The sequence below is a fragment of the Mastigoproctus giganteus genome, chromosome 9 (genome assembly GCF_048544385.1).
Source record: "Mastigoproctus giganteus isolate SK-2022 chromosome 9, ASM4854438v1, whole genome shotgun sequence".
NCBI classification, from domain to species: Eukaryota; Metazoa; Arthropoda; class Arachnida; order Uropygi; family Thelyphonidae; genus Mastigoproctus; species Mastigoproctus giganteus.
In genome coordinates this window covers 164,175,881-164,193,931 of record NC_143583.1, presented here as the reverse complement: position 1 = coordinate 164,193,931, position 18,051 = coordinate 164,175,881, and the positions used below count along the sequence as shown (strand labels likewise).

Here is an 18,051-nt window from a genome sequence, read left to right as displayed (position 1 = left end):
ATGGATTCCAGCCTAACACCTACTTCCAAGTGTTCGGCTGGAATCTAAGCTCTGGGCATTGGATTCCCAGCGATGCTAGCTTGGAAGACCAGCAGTATCGTTAAGAAGTCCATTCACCACATATATAACTATCCATGTAGTAGTAGTAGCATGTGATGCAAGAAAGCAAGTGTATGAGCTTATGCAGCATCAGCCAAAAAAAAAAAAAAAAAAAAAAATCACACCATTCCCTCCAAATGCCTGTCCAGTTCCTCCTTAAATTTATTCAACCTATCAACTTCCACAACGACAGATGGAAGTTTGTTCCAGCAATTAACCACCCGCTGGGTAAAGGCAAATTTCCGCACATCTATTCTACATCTGTCTTTTCTTAATTTGAATTTATGCCCCCTTAGGTTCGTAATCTGAACAAGTGGAAGGATCCTATTAGAATTCAGCGTGCTCAACCCATTCAAGGCCTTATACACTTCAATCAGATCACCGTGCAGGTGCCTAGTCTCCAGCCACTGCAATTTGCAGAACTTAAGCCTCTCTTGGTAAGAGGATCCCTTCATTCCCCTCACCAATCTTGTTGCCCTTCTCTGTACACACTCAAGTAAATCTACATCCTTCCTAAAATGAGGCCTCCAGACCTGTACGCAGTACTCAAGGCGTGGCCTGACCATTGCCTTATACAGAGGAACAATCACCTCCTTCTCCCTGCTAGCAAAATTCCTATATATCATTGACAAAGCCCCATGACCTACCCTGGCAGCCTGTCTGCATTGCTCAGAAAACTTCAGATATGAAGTTTTCTGAGCAATGCAGACAGGCTGCACAATTACTCCCAGGTCTTTTTCATTTTCTACCACCTTAAGTGTAGTAGCACACAGTTGGTACATTTCTCAGGGGTTACTTCTACCATATGTAGTACTTTGCATTTGTCAAGGTTAAACTTCAGTTGCCACTTCTTAGCCCATCTGCCCAAATTATCTAGATCCTGTTGCAGTAGCACACTGCCATTACTGTCATTAACAACCCTGCCAACCTTTGTATCATCTGCAAACTTCGACATTAAGCCTGATATACCTTCATCAATATCACTGATAAATATACAAAACTCGACATATAAATAAATATATGTCGAGTGGGCACTGCTAGAAGGCAGCAGAATTTTACTGATTTCCCTTCCCCCCCCAGCCATAAAGTAAGGCTTCACTCAGATTATTCTATGCAACAATGTAACCTGACATACACACAACAATATCACTGCATGCATCTATCATACCTTCATAGAATCACAAGAAGGCAGACAACATTTCAAAGAAATGTATATCTGGAAACGTTTTCAAAGAAACGTGCATCTTATGGTCCTGAAAATATGGTATTTAAAATTAAATAAAATATAACAGCTCAAATTAACAAAAAGAATGTAATACAAAACTACAACAACTGTTTTTTTTAATATGACATCAACTACAAATAATAAAACTGTAAATAAGAAGTCATCATGTAGCAATGCAGATATTAGAGTCATCAATATAGTAGTAGTCATATGTCAGAAAGCTAAACTTTCTGTTATGTTAATTCAAGATAACTTACATATAATTTTTAAAAATGATCATATAAACAATTATAGTTACAAATTTTATGGTAGACAAACAACAGGGTAAAATGTATGTTTATTAGTCTTATAAAAGCATACAAATATAGTTCCATTTCTATCTAGCCCCACTACTCAAAGTCAGACGTCACTCCTTTCAGACCCTTTGTAGTTTATGTGGCCCTTGAATATTAGAACATGTTCTTAGATATAGTGCAAGTTTAGGACTCTTCCTGTTCCTTCATTGAATACAACCCTTTATCTGCATTTAAAAACCTCTCATTGCTACAAGAGCAGTCTGATATATAAAAAAGGAACAGTGGAAAATCTGACAATGTATACAATATCACTTTAAACTTAAGGTTTAAAAAAATTTTGTTATACTTACTTTACAATCCAGCTGGGCGCCTGCTTTAACCAAATACTGCATAACAGTGACATGGCAACTTTCCGTAGCAACCATTACAGAGGTATAGAGGCGATCATTTATGCTGTCAATATCAGCACCGGCCTACAATAATAAATAATTTAAAGTCCTTAATTTATATGTTCCTTAAAACCATAAGGAAATATTTAATTTACAATCATTTAAATGAAATTTTTCCTACAGACAGTGTATATTCTAACTAGGTATTCTAACAAGGAAGTGTTCTTCATCACAAATTTTTTTAGAACCAAAATTTAAAATACAGACATGGCACATAGCAGATACATAAAAACAAATGCATATATTAACAAAAATTATAAATTAAGTTAACATGGTGCAAGGTTTTTTTTACCATATTAATTCAGGTATAGTGACCTGCTGAAAACCAGGTCACTGTACCAAAGTAAGCTTAGACAATAAATATAGTTAAAAATGTCTGTCTAGCTTTCTTTTAATCTTTGTAGCTCCTTATAGTAGTGAATGAGATTGTTTATAAATATATATTTAATGCAATGTAAATAGATACATCAGATCAGCTCCAGTTAATATTACAGTGAAATGATGATAGTTGACATTAGATAGCAATAACTATCATAAATTCCAAAATAAATTTCATAAATATTATAACTATCACAAATTCAATAAATTTCATGATCAGCTCTATGAAATACTAGTGTAGGGTGCACAGAAACAGAGTTAAGATAATTACTTATTATTTATGCATTGATGGAGTGTACAGATGAAGTGCCTATCAATGTGTAAAGATGGCATTTAGAATTAATTTTATAATTATTTTTGGTTTATAATTAGTCGGACATCTCTTTAATGAACTTCCCTATAGCGAACTTTTGTATTTAGCAAATTTTTTTGATTACCCCTTGGTCATTACATCGAAAATAGTTTCCATATAACAAAGAAAATTTCCATATAACAAACTAATTTCGAAAGACCTGGGTATGCATTATTCACACCTCTGCCCTTTAAGCAATATGGCTGATGCTGTAGAAAGCACAAATTAATAAGCTAAAAGGATTAAGATTTAATCCCTTTAGCTTTTAAGAGCTAAAGGGATTAATTCTTAAGAGCACAATTAAGAGCTAAAATTTCCATAATTTACTGTTTCCTGTAAAACCTATACACAACTGAGAAGAGTTTTTACGAGTTGCCTGTAAAACCTATACAACCGAAAACTCTACTCTACTGAAAAGTCACGTGGTCAACTTAGCAAAGATTAAGGCACATTTGTATATATCAGGGTGTTAAAAAAAAAAAAAAAAAAAAAAAATTGCTTTAAAACTTGGTATCTGTGTCAGCAGTGTGTCAACCATTCAGAAAAACTGTGTTTCGATTCTCAAACTGTTTGAGGAAACGGAACCCAGTCGGAAGCATGCGAAATTATGCCTGTATGATTATTATATGTAGATAAAGCCGTTATTAAGTGGGTGAAGTTGATTCAAGACCAAAACATGCCGATTCCAGGGCTATTAATAAAAGAAAAGGCTATGGAGTACGCATCTTTTCTGGGCAGAAAACATTCCGAGCCAGTTCTGGTTGCGTGGACAAATTTAAAAAGTGTCATGGCTTACTCGAAAAAGTTATTTCTAGTGAAAGTGGAGTTGTAATGGAAGAAGACTGCACCCATCAGAAAAAAACAATTTGAAAAAAATTGTGGAGGACTACGAGCCCAAAGACATATTCAACGTTGATGAAACAGATCTATTTTTCAAATGTTTGCAGAACAAGACACTGACTTTTAAAGGTGATAATTACTTAGGTGGTAAATTAGCAAGGAGAGAATTAGTCTTGGTTGGTGCAAATATGGCTAGTAATGAAAACTGAAGCTTTTGGTAATAGGCAAAAGTAAACAACCCCAAGGTTTCAAAGGAGTAAAGTCGTTAGAGTTGGACTACAACTGCAACAAAAAAGCTTAGATGACAAGTGAAATTTTTGAACAGTGGATTTTAAATTTCGATAGAAAGATGATGAAAGAAAACAGAAAAATCACATTGATTGTCGACAACTGCCCTGCCCATCTTCAATTGGTAATTTTGAAACTTAAAAGTGTGAAGCTTGTTTTCTTCCCTCCAAATACCTTGTCTAAACTGCATCCAATGGACCAAGATATTATCAAGAATATGAAAATGTATTACTGAAAGTGCATACTGAAAAAAATTATACTGAGAATAGAAACCGGCCAACCTATAGATTTTGTTATAGATTTGCGGATGTGCACATCAGATTTGGCGAAAGATTAGAGTCAAGATGTGATGGAAATGGAAACAATGATTAAGAATCGTTTTGCAAAAGCAGGTTTCTTGGGAAGAGCTCGAAGCAAGAGGTTTGATCAGTGGAGAAATTGTTCTTGAATAATTTTAAGTAGTCGATAATGATGTCATAGTAGCCGAATATCCGAGTGACTCCAACATATTGAAAAATGTTCAAAGAACTAGTGACAATATCAGCATTCGGTTAGATGGAAATGAGGGCAATATTAAACCTACCAAACATCAAATGTTGGCAGCATTTGAAAGTTTGCGTCGAGGCCTTCAACATGCCAGAAAATATATTTGAGTGTTTAAACAAATACAAACATTTTTATCAACGATGGACTATAAAATCCAGTGAACAACAAAAAATAACCAAATATTTAACGAAATAATTCTTAAAAGTGTACAAATATATTCTGCACCATCATGTACATAGTTATTTCTTATATAGTTATTTCTTAATATATATGCATTAATAAATTAATTGTTTGAAACGTTAGAAAATTTATTCATTCCCACTTATTTCTGATTTATTTTCCATCTTTTACTATATTTCTGAATGTTGAATTACAGTATTTTTCATTGTTGAAAAGGTCATATTTCTCTGTAACGAAATTTCTGTTTAACTAAGTTTTTCAAGCGAACAATCAATTTCGTTATATAGAGTTCTGACTGTATTTCAAAATTATGTCTTATTTAGTTGGCATGTCCATATACAGTATATAGACATGTCATGGTTATTCTGCTTTCAAGTGGGTATTATTATCCAATATCAATTATCATTTCATTATAACACTAACTGGGGAAAGTCTGATGTACGAATGTTAAATTTAGGATTAAAATGTATTTTTCACACTTGCATTAAAATATATACATCAATCATGTAATGTTTAATTATAAAAGTGGAATTAGGGATTGCTAAATGGTCTTAACTAAACCCGAAAGCTTCATCTACATTATAAGAGATGTGAGAGAGTAATTATATATCTATACTAATTTCCCTCAACAGCAATATTATAAAGAAAAATATATGAAAATTGGAAAGGATAAATAGTATAGATTGTGGTGTGGAGTGATCTTAAGTACTAGTGACTAGTGATCTAGAGGCAAAAAGAAAATGAACAAATAGAATGGGGGAAAAAAAAAAAAAACATATATATATATATAAAAAAAACCTGAAATGCAAACATGTTTAGAACATATATGAATATTACATATAATGACATAAAAGGGTAGCAAAATTAAATTTAATTCAAATATACAGTTCTAGCATCAACGTGTTGCTCATTAGTGAGTGTGTTCTTGTGTTAAAAAAACAGATTCTTTAGTTCGATTTTGTAGAAAGGAAATATATTTGAACAAAGATGGTGCAACGGGTTTTTCTCAGTACAGTCGGTCCTCGTATAACACGTGTTTGCATTACACGAATTCGATCATACACGATTTATAAATAGGGGAACGTTATCTTATATAACACGAACCGAATTCGCTTATGCACGATTCGCCTTTGTGTTAATTGTTACAAGAAATGGCAGTCGAACGCGGAATCACCCCAACTGAACGCAACACGATAGGAATGAAGAAGATTCTGAAAATGTATTTATGTGTTTTATATCAGTGAAGGGGAAACACATTTCACCATAATAACGTAAAAAACCAACACAATTCCAGTTATCGATATAATAGCAAATGCAATTAGATGGAGTTTACTACCAGTTTATAACAGATTGCACTAGCAGAAACGCAAATGGAAATTGTTTTTATTGTTTTATGGTAGTAACCCCCAGAAATGTGCTTTAGTAAAATGTGAGGTGTTAATAGTGTATCTCGGCCTTTACGGTGTTGTTTATTCAGTTGCTACACGCGCGCAGCTTTGTTTATGTATATCAAGCGTGCCTCCTCATCTTGTAATTTTGCTTTATTCCCTAAAAATTAGTAAAATACTTAAAAGGTGTGAAAAGGAAGCGTCCTGGCTAAGATACTGCAGATTCAGAGAGAAAAAAAAAGAAGCAATATCGATAAACAGAGGCGGACTGGGTCAAAAATTTTTACCCGGGAAAATTTGTAGTGGCCTCATAATACGGTTTATGGCCAAAATCACACCGGCCTCTGGCCCACCGCAGTTTCCCCCGTAAGACTTATGGCCAGTCCGCTTCTGTCGATAGAGAAAAAATATGAAATTGTGAAACGCTTTGAGCGAAATGAAAGCCCATGTGATATTGCACGTGCTACAGACCTAAATGAGGCAACGCAGAGAATTACAAAGAATGCAGAGAAAATAAAAACAACTTTCATAGCGGGAACAACTCAAAGTGTAATTAAAATCCATTAGATTAAGACAAGAATTGGAAGAGATGGAACGGCTGTCATCTGTTTGGATAGAAAATCGAACAAAAAACAAGTGTGCTTACGATAGAAGCAAAAGCATTAGCAATATTTTATTACGACTTACGTATTATAAAATACGTAAGTATTTTATTACGACTATTTTATTTAATATAATAATTTTTTTACGAATAAAATACGTATTTTACCCGTAAAAAATACTTTTTTAGCATTAAAAAATACTAAAAATACTTTATTATAATATAATATTATTTTTATTACGTATTTTAATCGTTATGAAATACGTAAGTATTTTATAACGATTAAAATTACCCGATTATTTATTGTGTTTGGTAATGTTTTGGTTCCAAATGTGTGTTCAATCTTGGGTGGTCGGCACCTAACCCCACTTTTCCCATAGGGCCTGTTGTTTATATTGCACGATTTTGCATTGCACGAGGGTTTCTAGGAACGCAACTATCGTGCTATACGAGGACAGACTGTATCACTGAAGATGCCTAAAGGTTCAAGGAAACTTTTAGGTGGTGGGGGGTAATACAGATACACAACTTATCTAGCAAGACTTTTATGAATTTACTGGATGATATTTTCTACAGCAACATGCTAGGGAGAAAACAAGAGAGAACAATACTCTTGATTTGATTATCAGCAGTAATTCTTCATGCATTAAGAATCTGTAGATAAAGGAACAAATAGGTGGCGGCAGTGATCACAGCATATTGATTTGGGATTTATTTAAAAATGTAACTACCATCAAAAGTAATGGTGAAAAGTTTTTGCTTTCACAAAGGAGCCTACAGTGATCTCAGACAATTTTTAAATTCTATACAGCATAGTAATGGCAAATCATGCAAGAAAGCAAGTTTATATAGTATCAAGCAAAAAAAAAACCAGTTCACCCATCCATACTCTACAAGAATTTGTCTAGTCCTTCCTTGCATTTATTCAATCCCTCCACTACAACAACAGATAGAAGTCTGTTACAACAATCAACCACCCACTAGCTGAAGGCAAACTTCTGCACATCTATCCTAAAACCATCCTTCAACTTAAATGTATCCCACTTTTTGTGTAGTCTCAGAAAAGAGGAAGAATACCGTTAATATTCAGCTTACTCAATCAATTCAAGGCTTTAAACACCTCAATCAGATCTCCCACAGGCTGCTCAGAGAATTTCATGTCTGACTGCACAATTACCTCCAGGTCTTCTACATTTTCTACTACCCTGAGTGTAGTACCACACAATTGAGAAGTTACTCTAGGGTTACTGCTACCCATGTGAAGTACCTCGCATTAGTCAATGTTAAACTTCAACTGCGATTTCTCAGCCCAATGATTAAATGAACCTAGATTTTATTGCAGTAGCTCACCCTGATGACTGTCGTTAAAAAATCTGCCAACCTTTGTATCACTTGCAAACTTAGACATTAAGCCTGATATACCTTCATCAATATCTTTGATAAATACTGAAAACAACAATGGGCCCAGCACTGAACCCTGAGGAACTCCACTGATAACATTAGTCCATGAAGAGCAGTGCTCATTGATAACCACTCTGTCCTCTTCCACTTAACCATCACTTTATCCACAGCAGTAACTTGCCCTTAATGCCCATTGCTCCAGTTTGTACAGCAGTGTTTTATGTGCAACAGTTCAAAAGCCTTCCTGAAATTAAAGTATATGATGTCAAAATTATTTTATGCATCCAGTTCCTTGGTCACTGCATCATAGTAACCTATCAGATCAGTTAGACAAGACTGCACTATTTCTTTAACCACTGACTCCATTATTTTCCCTGGAACAGAAGTTAAGCTAACAGGTCTGTTACTCATGTCACCCTTTGATCCTCCTTTGTGAATTGGGGATACATTTGCACATCTCCAGTCCACAAGGACCTCCCCTGTATCCAAGGATGCTCTCCTAATTATGGCTAAGAGCTTGCTTACCTCCTTTGCTGCTTCCCTTAATATAATTGGATAGATTCCATCTGACCCAGAAGCCTTTTTTATGTTCATCCTCTTTTGTCACAGGGAAAATAATGGAGTCGTGGTTAAAGTAAAGTAATGCAGGACCATCTAAAAAGGAGTGCAGTTATTAGCATTAGTAGAGGCATTTGATGCAAAAAAGCAAGCTTATGCAGCATCAGCCAAAATAAAAAAAAAAATAATAATAATAATAAAATAAAAAATAAATAAATAAATAAAAAAAAAATAATAACCATTTCCACTTCACCCCTCTGTTCGTTCGAAATACCTGTCCAGCTGAGCCTTAAGCTTATTTAGGCTATCAACTTCCACGACAAGGGATGGAAGTCTGTTCCACCAACCAACCACCCGCTGGCTAAAGGCAAATTTCCGCATGTCTATCCTACATCTGTCTTTCCTCAATTTGAATTTATGCCCTGTCAGGTGATTATTCTGAGCAAGAGGAAGAATCCCATCAGCATTGAGCATGCTCAAACCATTCAAGGCTTTATACACCTCTATCAGATCACCTCGCTGGTGCCTAGTCTCCAGACTGTAATTTGCAAAACCTAAGCCTTTCTTCGTAAGAGCACCCCTTTGTTCTATTCACTATTCTTGTTGCCCTTCTCTGTATCGTTCCAGCAGATCTATATCCTTCTTGAAATGAGGCCTCCAGGCCTGTATACAGGCCGGGAGGCCTCATTTCAAGAAGGATATAGATCTACTCTAGGTAAGAAGGATATAGATCTACTCTAGGTGTGGTCTGACCATTGCCTTATACAAGGGAATAATCACTTCCTTATCCCTGCTAGAAAAATTCCTATATATCATTCACAATACACCATGAGCTACTCTTGCAGCCCATCTGCACTGCTCAGAGAACTTCATATCTGCCTGCACAACCACCCCCAGGTCCTTTTCATTCTCTACCACTGTCAGTGTAGTACCACAGAGTTGATACGTTGCTCTGGGGTTGCTGTTTCCCACATGTAGTACTATACATTTGTCAATGTTAAACTTCATTTGCCACCTCAAAGCCGATCTGCTCAACCTTTCCAGATCCTGTTGCAGCAGCATAGTGCCAGTAGTGTCCTTGACAACCCTGCCAACCTTCGTATCGTCTGAAAACTTGGATATTAAGCTTGATATACCATCATCAATATCATTTATAAATACAGAAAACAATAATGGACCCAATACTGAACCCTGAGGGACTCCACTAATAACATTAGTCCACGATGAGCAGTGTCCATTGATTACCACTCTCTGTCTTCTCCCCTCAACCACCCTTTATCCATAGCAGCAATTTGCCTCCAATGCCACACTGCTCCAATTTGTGCAGCAGTCTTCCATGTGCAACAGTATCAAAAGCCTTTCTAAGATCCAAGTATATAATATCAAAGTTATTCCCTGCATCCAGTTCTTTTGTGACTGCATCATAGTATCCAATCAAATTGGTCAGGCAAGACTTCCCCTTAACAAAACCATGCTGTGTCCGAGCTATAACTGAGGTCTTGTCTAGATGATCCTGCAGTGCTTCTTTAACCAGTGCCTCCATTAATTTTCCGGGAACAGAAGTTAAACTCACAGGTCTATAATTACTTGTGTTATCCTTTGATCCTCCTTTGTGAATTGGGGTTACATTTGCACATTGTAACGGCCTCCGTAGCCGAGTGGGCAGGAGCGGGAGTGCAGTAGCACACGCTCTTTGAGTAGACCGGGGTTCAAGCCCCTGACTGCTGAATACGGTCGATCTGCCAACCCGCACTGGACCAGCGTGGCAGATAATGGTCCATTTCCCTCAGCATGAATTGTTGAGGAGGCTTCCACCCTGCAGTGGGTTGATAATGGCTGCACTTTACTTTACTTTTTTTTTTTGCACATCTCCAATCCATGGGTACCTCCCCTGAGTCCAAGGAAGCTCTCATAATTATGGCTAAGGGTTTGCTTACTTCCTTTGCTGCCTCCTTTAATATAACTGGATAGATCCCATCCACCCCAGGTGCCTTTCTTGTGTTTATCTTCAACAATTTCTCTTCCACTTTACTCTCAGAGATTACAAGATTCTCTAGCTTACTGCCAGAGTTGAATACACCTCTGGCATTCCCCTCACTGAATGACTCCTCATGTGTGAATGCCGATGCAAAATATTCATTTAGTTTGTTAGCTACCTGAGCAGGATCATCAACAGTTGACCCATCGATATCAAGTGGACCAATCTGATTCATCCCCTTCCTTCTAGAGTTTACATAAGTAAAGAACACTTTGCTGTTTTTCTTTGCATCCCTTGCCAAAGATATCTCATAATCTGCCTTTGCCTGCCTAACCTACTTTGTAACTTCGTTACAGATCAACTTGTATCTATCATAGGCTTCTGTGTCACGTGTTAATTTGTATGTATTCCATGCATTTTTCTTCTCTGCCATATGTCTCATTAGTTCATCTGACATCCATTTAGGCCTAAACTTTGAACAATATTTCTTAGTTGGTATATAAAGCCTAGTAGCTTCCAAGATAAGTTCTTTGAATGCTTCCCATTTTGAATTTGCTGTTGGTAACATCATCAGTTGGTCCCACTGTATAGAATTTAAATACTGTCTCAGTCCATCGTAGTCGCCTTTACGAAAGCAATAACCCTTCCCTAACCACTTCAGCACACTGTGATCACTGCCACCTAGTGATTCATTTATCTGCAGATTCTTAATGCATGAAGAATCACTACTGATAATCAAATCAAGAGTATTACTCCCTCTAGTTGCCTCCCGAACGTGCTGATGTAGAAAACAATCATCCAATAAATCCACAAAAGCCTTGCTAGTGTGTGAGTGACCAGCCCCCAAATTCCAGTCAATATCTGGGAAATTAAAATCCCCCATTATAAGACTCTCTGATTTACTGGCCCACTATTTCCCTGTACAGTTTCTTATTATACTCATCAGAGTCATTAGGCCTATAGCACACTCCTACTCTCAATTTTGATCTCCCAATGCTTATGTCACACCAAACTGACTCAACACTGCACTGTCCAGCAATGTCGACTGGCTTCACTTCCTTGGATTTTATGTATTTCTTAACTAATAGCATAACCCCTCTTCACTTCCTATCCTGTCTATCCCCAAATTCCAGTTCTGCATTCCTTATATCTGTGTGACACCACGTCTCTGAAATCCCAACAATATCTGCCTTTGATGTTTTGAGCAATACCTCAAATTCATCAAATTTATTTACTAAACTCCTAGCATTGGTGTACACACAAGTATACATGGACCTGTTCTTTTTCTTAGCTACCCTAACACAACCCATGTGTTTACTTGTACCCCCAATGATTCCCAGCAGTCTCTGAAATAGCCTGCATCTTATTTTCCAGGCTGTTGCTCATTCCAATAGAAGCAGTGCAAGAATCACTTTCACCTCTGCCAGTGGCTACTGTTAATCTATTAGTCCTTGTATCCCCCAATCTAGCAGTTTTCCGACCCACCTAACACTGCCTCGATAGCATCAGCAAACATTCTTGCACCCTTTCTATTTAAGTGTATCCCATCCGTGTAGAAGCAGTCTCTCCTGTTAACAAGTACAGACCAGGCTGAAAAAAATTCTACCCCTTGAGCCTTGCACAATCTTTCAAGGGCCGAATTGATCGACAGTGCTCTCATCATATACTCCCTCCTATCATGTCTGGGCAGAATTGCAGACACTTTCAAATTCAACCCTAATTCACGGCTTTTTTTCAACAGTGACCTGTACTTGTTAAGTAATTCCGCCGGTCTCCTACTCTTAATATCATTAGTGCCAACGTGTACAACTATATCACCTTTTGTGCCCTTAAAGATGATATCCGCTCTACAACGTCATCAACCTTTGCCCCTGGCAGACATACCCTGGTCCTATTCCACCTATCCTTTTTAAAGTCGTGGTTAACGAAGTAATGCAGGACCATCTAAAAAAAAAGAGTGCAGTTATACTTCAGTCACAGAAGGGGAGACCTTGTCTGACCAATTTGATTGGATACTATGATGCAGTGACAAAGGAACTGGATGCAAAAAATAATTTAATATCATATACTCGGATATCAGGAAAGCTTTTGATACTGTTTAATATAAATGACTGTTGTACAAATTGGAGCAGTGGCATTAAGGGCAAGCTACTGCTATCGATAAAAGGATGGTTGAGTGGGAGAAGACAGAGTGGTTATTATTGGACACTACTCTTATTAGTGGAGTCCCACAGGGCTTGGTGTTGGGCCCCCATTGTTGTTTTCTGTATTCGTTAATAATATTGACGGGGGCATTATTATTATTATTAGCCATATGGTTCAAGGAAGCCTAAGGCTTATGCTGCACCAGCCAAAAAACAAAGAGAGAGAACAAGAGTTGGAAGTAGAAAGGAGTCACCAAGAAAAAGAAGAATGATGATGGGTGTGCCAAGGGTCCAGCTCAGGACCCTGGGTGTGCCACGCCCACTCATCAAATGTGAGCCCCTGCGGTTGAATATCGAGCTTAATGTTTGAAGATCATACAAAGGTTGGCAGAGTGGTTAATGACAGCAATCAAAGGTCAGCTGCTGCAACAAGATGCAAGGTACTGCATATAGTTAGTAGTAATCCCAGAGTAAGGTATAAAATGTGTGGTACTAACTTCAGGGTAGTGGAAAATGAAAAGGACCTATTAATATAATTGAATAGATATACATATACAGGAATTTTTCTAGTAGGGATAAGGAGGTGATTATCCCATTGTATAAAGCAACGGTCAGGCTACATGAGTGCTGCATACAGGTCTGGGGGCTTCATTTTAGGAAGGATGTAGATCTGCTGGATTGGTTGGTTATTGGAGGTTTAATGGTGCATCAGCATCTAAGGCTATCGTGTGCCAAGTAGATCTGCTGGTGGATATCCAGCTCAGGACCCTAGGTGTGCCAAGCCCATACTCACCAAATGTGAGCCCCTGGGGCTGAATATCAAGCTTAATGGTTGAGGATCATACAAAGGTTGGCAGAGTGGTTAAGGACAGCAATCAATGGTCAGCTGCTGCAACAAGATGCAAGGTATTGCATATAGTTAGTAGTAATCCCAGAGTAAGGTATAAAATGTGTGGTACTAACTTCAGGATAGTGGAAAATGAAAAGGATCTATTAATATAATTGAATAGATTAACTGTGTGGTCTGATATGAAGTTATTTGAACAGTGCATTTAGGCTTCCAGAGCTCGTGGGATTTTGTCAATGACATATACAGGAATTTTTCTAGTAGGGATAAGGAGGTGATTACCCCATTGTATAAAGCAACGGTCAGGCTACATGAGTACTACATACAGGTCTGGGGGGCTTCATTTTAGGAAGGATGTAGATCTGCTGGATTGGTTGGTTATTGGAGGTTTAATGGCGCATCAGCATCTAAGGCTATCGTGCGCCAAGCAGATCTGCTGGAATGGGTTTACAGAAGGGTAATGAGATTGGTGAGGGGAACAAAGGGATTCTCTTACCAAGAAAGGCTTGAATTCTGCAAATTGTACCTGCCCCTCAATCAGATCACCTTGTAAAAGACTAGGGACCTGAGAGATGAGTTGGCTGAAGTGTTTTAAGGCTTTGAAATGGCTTGAGCAAACACAATGCTGATGGAGGACTATGCACATGATGGGACATATATTCAAATTGAAGAAGGATGGTTGCAGAATAGATGTGCGGAAGTATGCCTTCAGCCAATAGGTGGTTGATTGTTGGAACAAGCTTCCGTCCATCATTGTGGAAGTGGTTAGTTTGAATTAATTCAAGAAAGAACTAGGCAAACTATTGGTGGGAATGGATATGTGAATTTTTTTTTCTTTTTTTGGTTGATGCTGTTTAATTTTGCTTTCTTGTATCATTTGCCACTATTAATACTAATGACAATGGTGAAAATGATACTTGAATACATCAAGAGTTCTAGTCTGTTTCTGCAAACAGACCAGAGCTTGATGTGACATCAATGATGCTGTTTCAAATTATTGAGAAACTAATTCCAGGGAAAGAAACAAGTTCAAATAACTTCAAGGAATATGACTGTGTATTAAATCATAATTAGTTTTACAGTAATGCCAGGAGTACTGTTAATAAAATGAATGAATTTGAGCTCCTGATTACAGAAACTAGCACTAACAGGGCTGATGAATATGCAGTATCATACAGAAAGAGGATCGTGAGTTTCACTACAATGTTTATAACATATTTAGTAATGATATACAAAATAGGAAAGGTTGGTTATGGGTCATGCTTCTCATCAAAAATAACCTGAGAATGGCAAAAGCTTCCTTAGTTTCAGAACTTGTATATGCTGACACAGAATCTGTGTGGTATGAGGTGGTTGGATGCAGAAGTAAAATACAGTTTGGAGAGGCAAGGGTGGGTGATATTACAGACAAGAATATTGTGAATAGTGTGACAAGAGCCAGATGAAATGGGAAAATGGCTGATTTACATTTGCTCCTTATTGTGGGAGAGAAACTCCCCATGGGGACAATATTTTAAATAAACTAGATGATTAATATTTGTAGCTGCATATTAGCAAAATACTAGGGATAAGAATATTCTAGATCAGATCATTAACCATGAAATATATGACATAGGATTCACAGCAGAGGAACCATTAGCAGGAGGTGATTACTCAGTGGGAAGATGAAAACAGATATTGCAGATGTTAAAAGTAATGGCATAGGTTTTAATTTTAGGAAAAGGGACTACAACTAAAATTTTAAGATGCAAATCGATAGATAACAAAAGGAGAACAAATGCATTAGAAGTGGTTCTTAACCTTTTCTGGGTCACAGACCACTACAAGACATGGGGCAGATTCCCACTGAGAATTTGATGAAAGTTATGAACTCTCTCCCCCCAGAAAAATACATATTAACAGACAAACAATTTTGCATACAATTTATTTTATTCCATTGGAAATTGATTTCCTTTACACATACAAAATACAACAATCTTTACGAAGAATTGTCTCTTTCTCATTTTTGATGCAAAACTTAACAGCCACTTCCCAACCTTTAAAAATATTTGAAATAAATCTAAATTCTTCAAAAGTAAATTTTAATTCTGAAAAAAAAAAAAAAAAAACCAATCCTTTACAATATCAAAACAGTACCTTAACCCTGAGGTGGTGGAAGTATCCCAAGGGTCCTCTCGAAACTAATGAGCTTACATTATTACAGATTAATCCCTAATTTCTGCACCTCCCTAAATGTAAAACACATTTTTACATGATATGGTTTTTCAAATTGTAAAGGATTGGGGTTTTTTTTTTTTTTTTTTTTTTTTGGATTAATGATTGGAGATGCCATTTACTTGAAATGCAGTGTAGCACCTGTGCAACTTGTTGTTGTTGTTAAGGCAAAGTCTGTTATGAGGTGAGCATGAAGATCATTGCATTAACACTGAAGTTTGCAAATGAATTTGTCTGTAGTTCAAGTTTTCTTGCTTTCTTACTTTCTTTTAGGTTACCTGTAGTTATTTAAGGAGATTATTCTTTTAGCAGGGCCACTTGGTGAAAATAGTTTAATATCAGTTAAATTTTCCATGAAGGCAATGTTTGTTCTGCTGAGTGAAAAATGACACAAAGTTGCAGACAAATGAATCCCTTTGCATGTAATAAAACAGCTGGAGTAACCTCCAAGGGTTACTGTGAAATTTATTTAGAGTACCAAATCCATGGAATACTCCACAGTCTATTTAAATCATATGAAATGAATAGGAAGAAAATTCTCAGTGTTGAGAATATTTTTTGAAAAAATTATCCTTAAAATTTTAATAACACTATTTATTACAGAAAACTTGAAAATCTGAGGTCAATTTAATCCAGGGTCATTCTAAGCAATAAAACAAGTTACACCTATTTCAAAATTATAAAACGACTAATACTATTTTCACCTTTTGAAAATTATGAAAACAAAAGGTTATTCTGTCCACTTGTTTTTTTGTGGCCAGTAGGATTTACCCGTGCAATAAATGAAATGGTCTTGATGTTCAAAGAAGAATGTACTTCAACTAAATATTACATTGCCTTGTATTAAACTGCCTTTAAATCAGTGGCTTACAAACTTGGTCCATGATACCCTAGGGTTCACAGACAAGTCTGTGGACGATCTGTGAGAGAGCTGACTCTGCTCATTATTGCACGACAAGTGAGTTACATAACAAAAAAAGGTATGCTTACTCTTCACACAAATTCTGGAAGGTAAGTTGTTAGGCATTTTTTTTATATCCCTCTGGTATTTCCAGAAGTAAAGATATATGTTTATCAAGAAAACTATGTACAAACAGAAATGCATATAAATTTTTAATTTTATTTTTCAAATCTGCATATTTTGAAAGTGCAAATTTTGAGTTATAATGAGTATGAGTTAAAATTTTGAAATATTTTTGTTTGCTGATTGCAATGTTTTATTACTGAGAACAATAAAACAAAATATTTTATTTTGAGGGTCCACCAATAAATTCTAGAATCCAAAAGGGAAGAAGGCCGAAAAAGTTTTTGTGACACTGCTTATAAAACACTAAAAGGTTAATATGCCATTTCTTATAAAAATGGGGTACTGCTATGACAGTTTGTTTTGGGGGCTTAATTTAATGGTCCCTCATCAGCTAGCATGTCTAAAGAAATCTGATGGGGTCTATTAACCTCTACAAAATGGTGCAATAGCTGTTCTCAGTTTTTAAATAAGTAGAAGATTAATCTTTTGGTGATGCCATTTGTTTAAAAGTACGGGAATAAGGAAACTTACAATAAAGGAGGCAGAATTTATTCTACCCTGAACATTTACATGAAAATGTAAATGTTCAGGGTAAAATAATTTTGAAATCATACTTTTTTTTTTTTTTATGTGAACCCCAAACACGAGAGGTATTAGAACATATAGTACTTAGTACCGTGCTTGGGTTGGAGGTTGAGAAGACGAAAGAAGATATTTGTTGACATTGGACTTAAACTTCTGTAAATTGTAATTTTCAGGAAATACGTATTAAGGAAGGTTGTTCCAGAAAATGCCAGTTGAATAAATAAATGAGGAAGATGAAAAGTTGGTTCTGTGGGTTTGAAGTTGGACAGTAAATGGATGCTGGTTGGTGGCGGCACGTGTTCGGACTGTTTTGAAAGAGAGAGCGGGAATTATAGAAGCCAATTCAGAAGAACAGTGCCCATGGAAGTATCTGTAGAAGAGGCATGCAGCAGAAACAGTATGTCTATGAGAAAGCGAGTGGAGAGACTCTGTTAGAGATGAATCATTAATTAACCTAACTGCCCTCTTCTGAATGGAATCAAGAAGCCTGAGAGAGGTTTTGGGGGCACCATCCCAGATGTGGGAACAATATTCCATGGCAGGGCGGATTTGCGATTTATACAGAGTGAGCAGCTGTTTGGAAGAAAAATAATGCCGAGAGCAAAAGAGAAAACCAAGTTTTTTAGATGCAGAGGAAGCAATATTTGTAATGTGC

At 36.6% G+C, this 18,051-nt stretch overlaps 1 protein-coding gene across 4 annotated transcripts in view; it reads right to left on the bottom strand.

The window, feature by feature from the left end:
- Positions 1 to 18,051, bottom strand: part of LOC150080867 (histone-lysine N-methyltransferase EHMT2-like) — a 558,915-nt gene that overhangs the window by 363,320 nt on the left and 177,544 nt on the right. For all 4 annotated transcript variants that reach the window (XM_090381696.1, XM_090381697.1, XM_090381694.1 and 1 more), the window contains one exon: positions 1,971 to 2,093. In XM_090381696.1, coding sequence (XP_090237822.1) covers positions 1,971 to 2,093 — 123 coding nt within the window. The remainder of the gene's footprint in view (positions 1 to 1,970; positions 2,094 to 18,051) is intronic.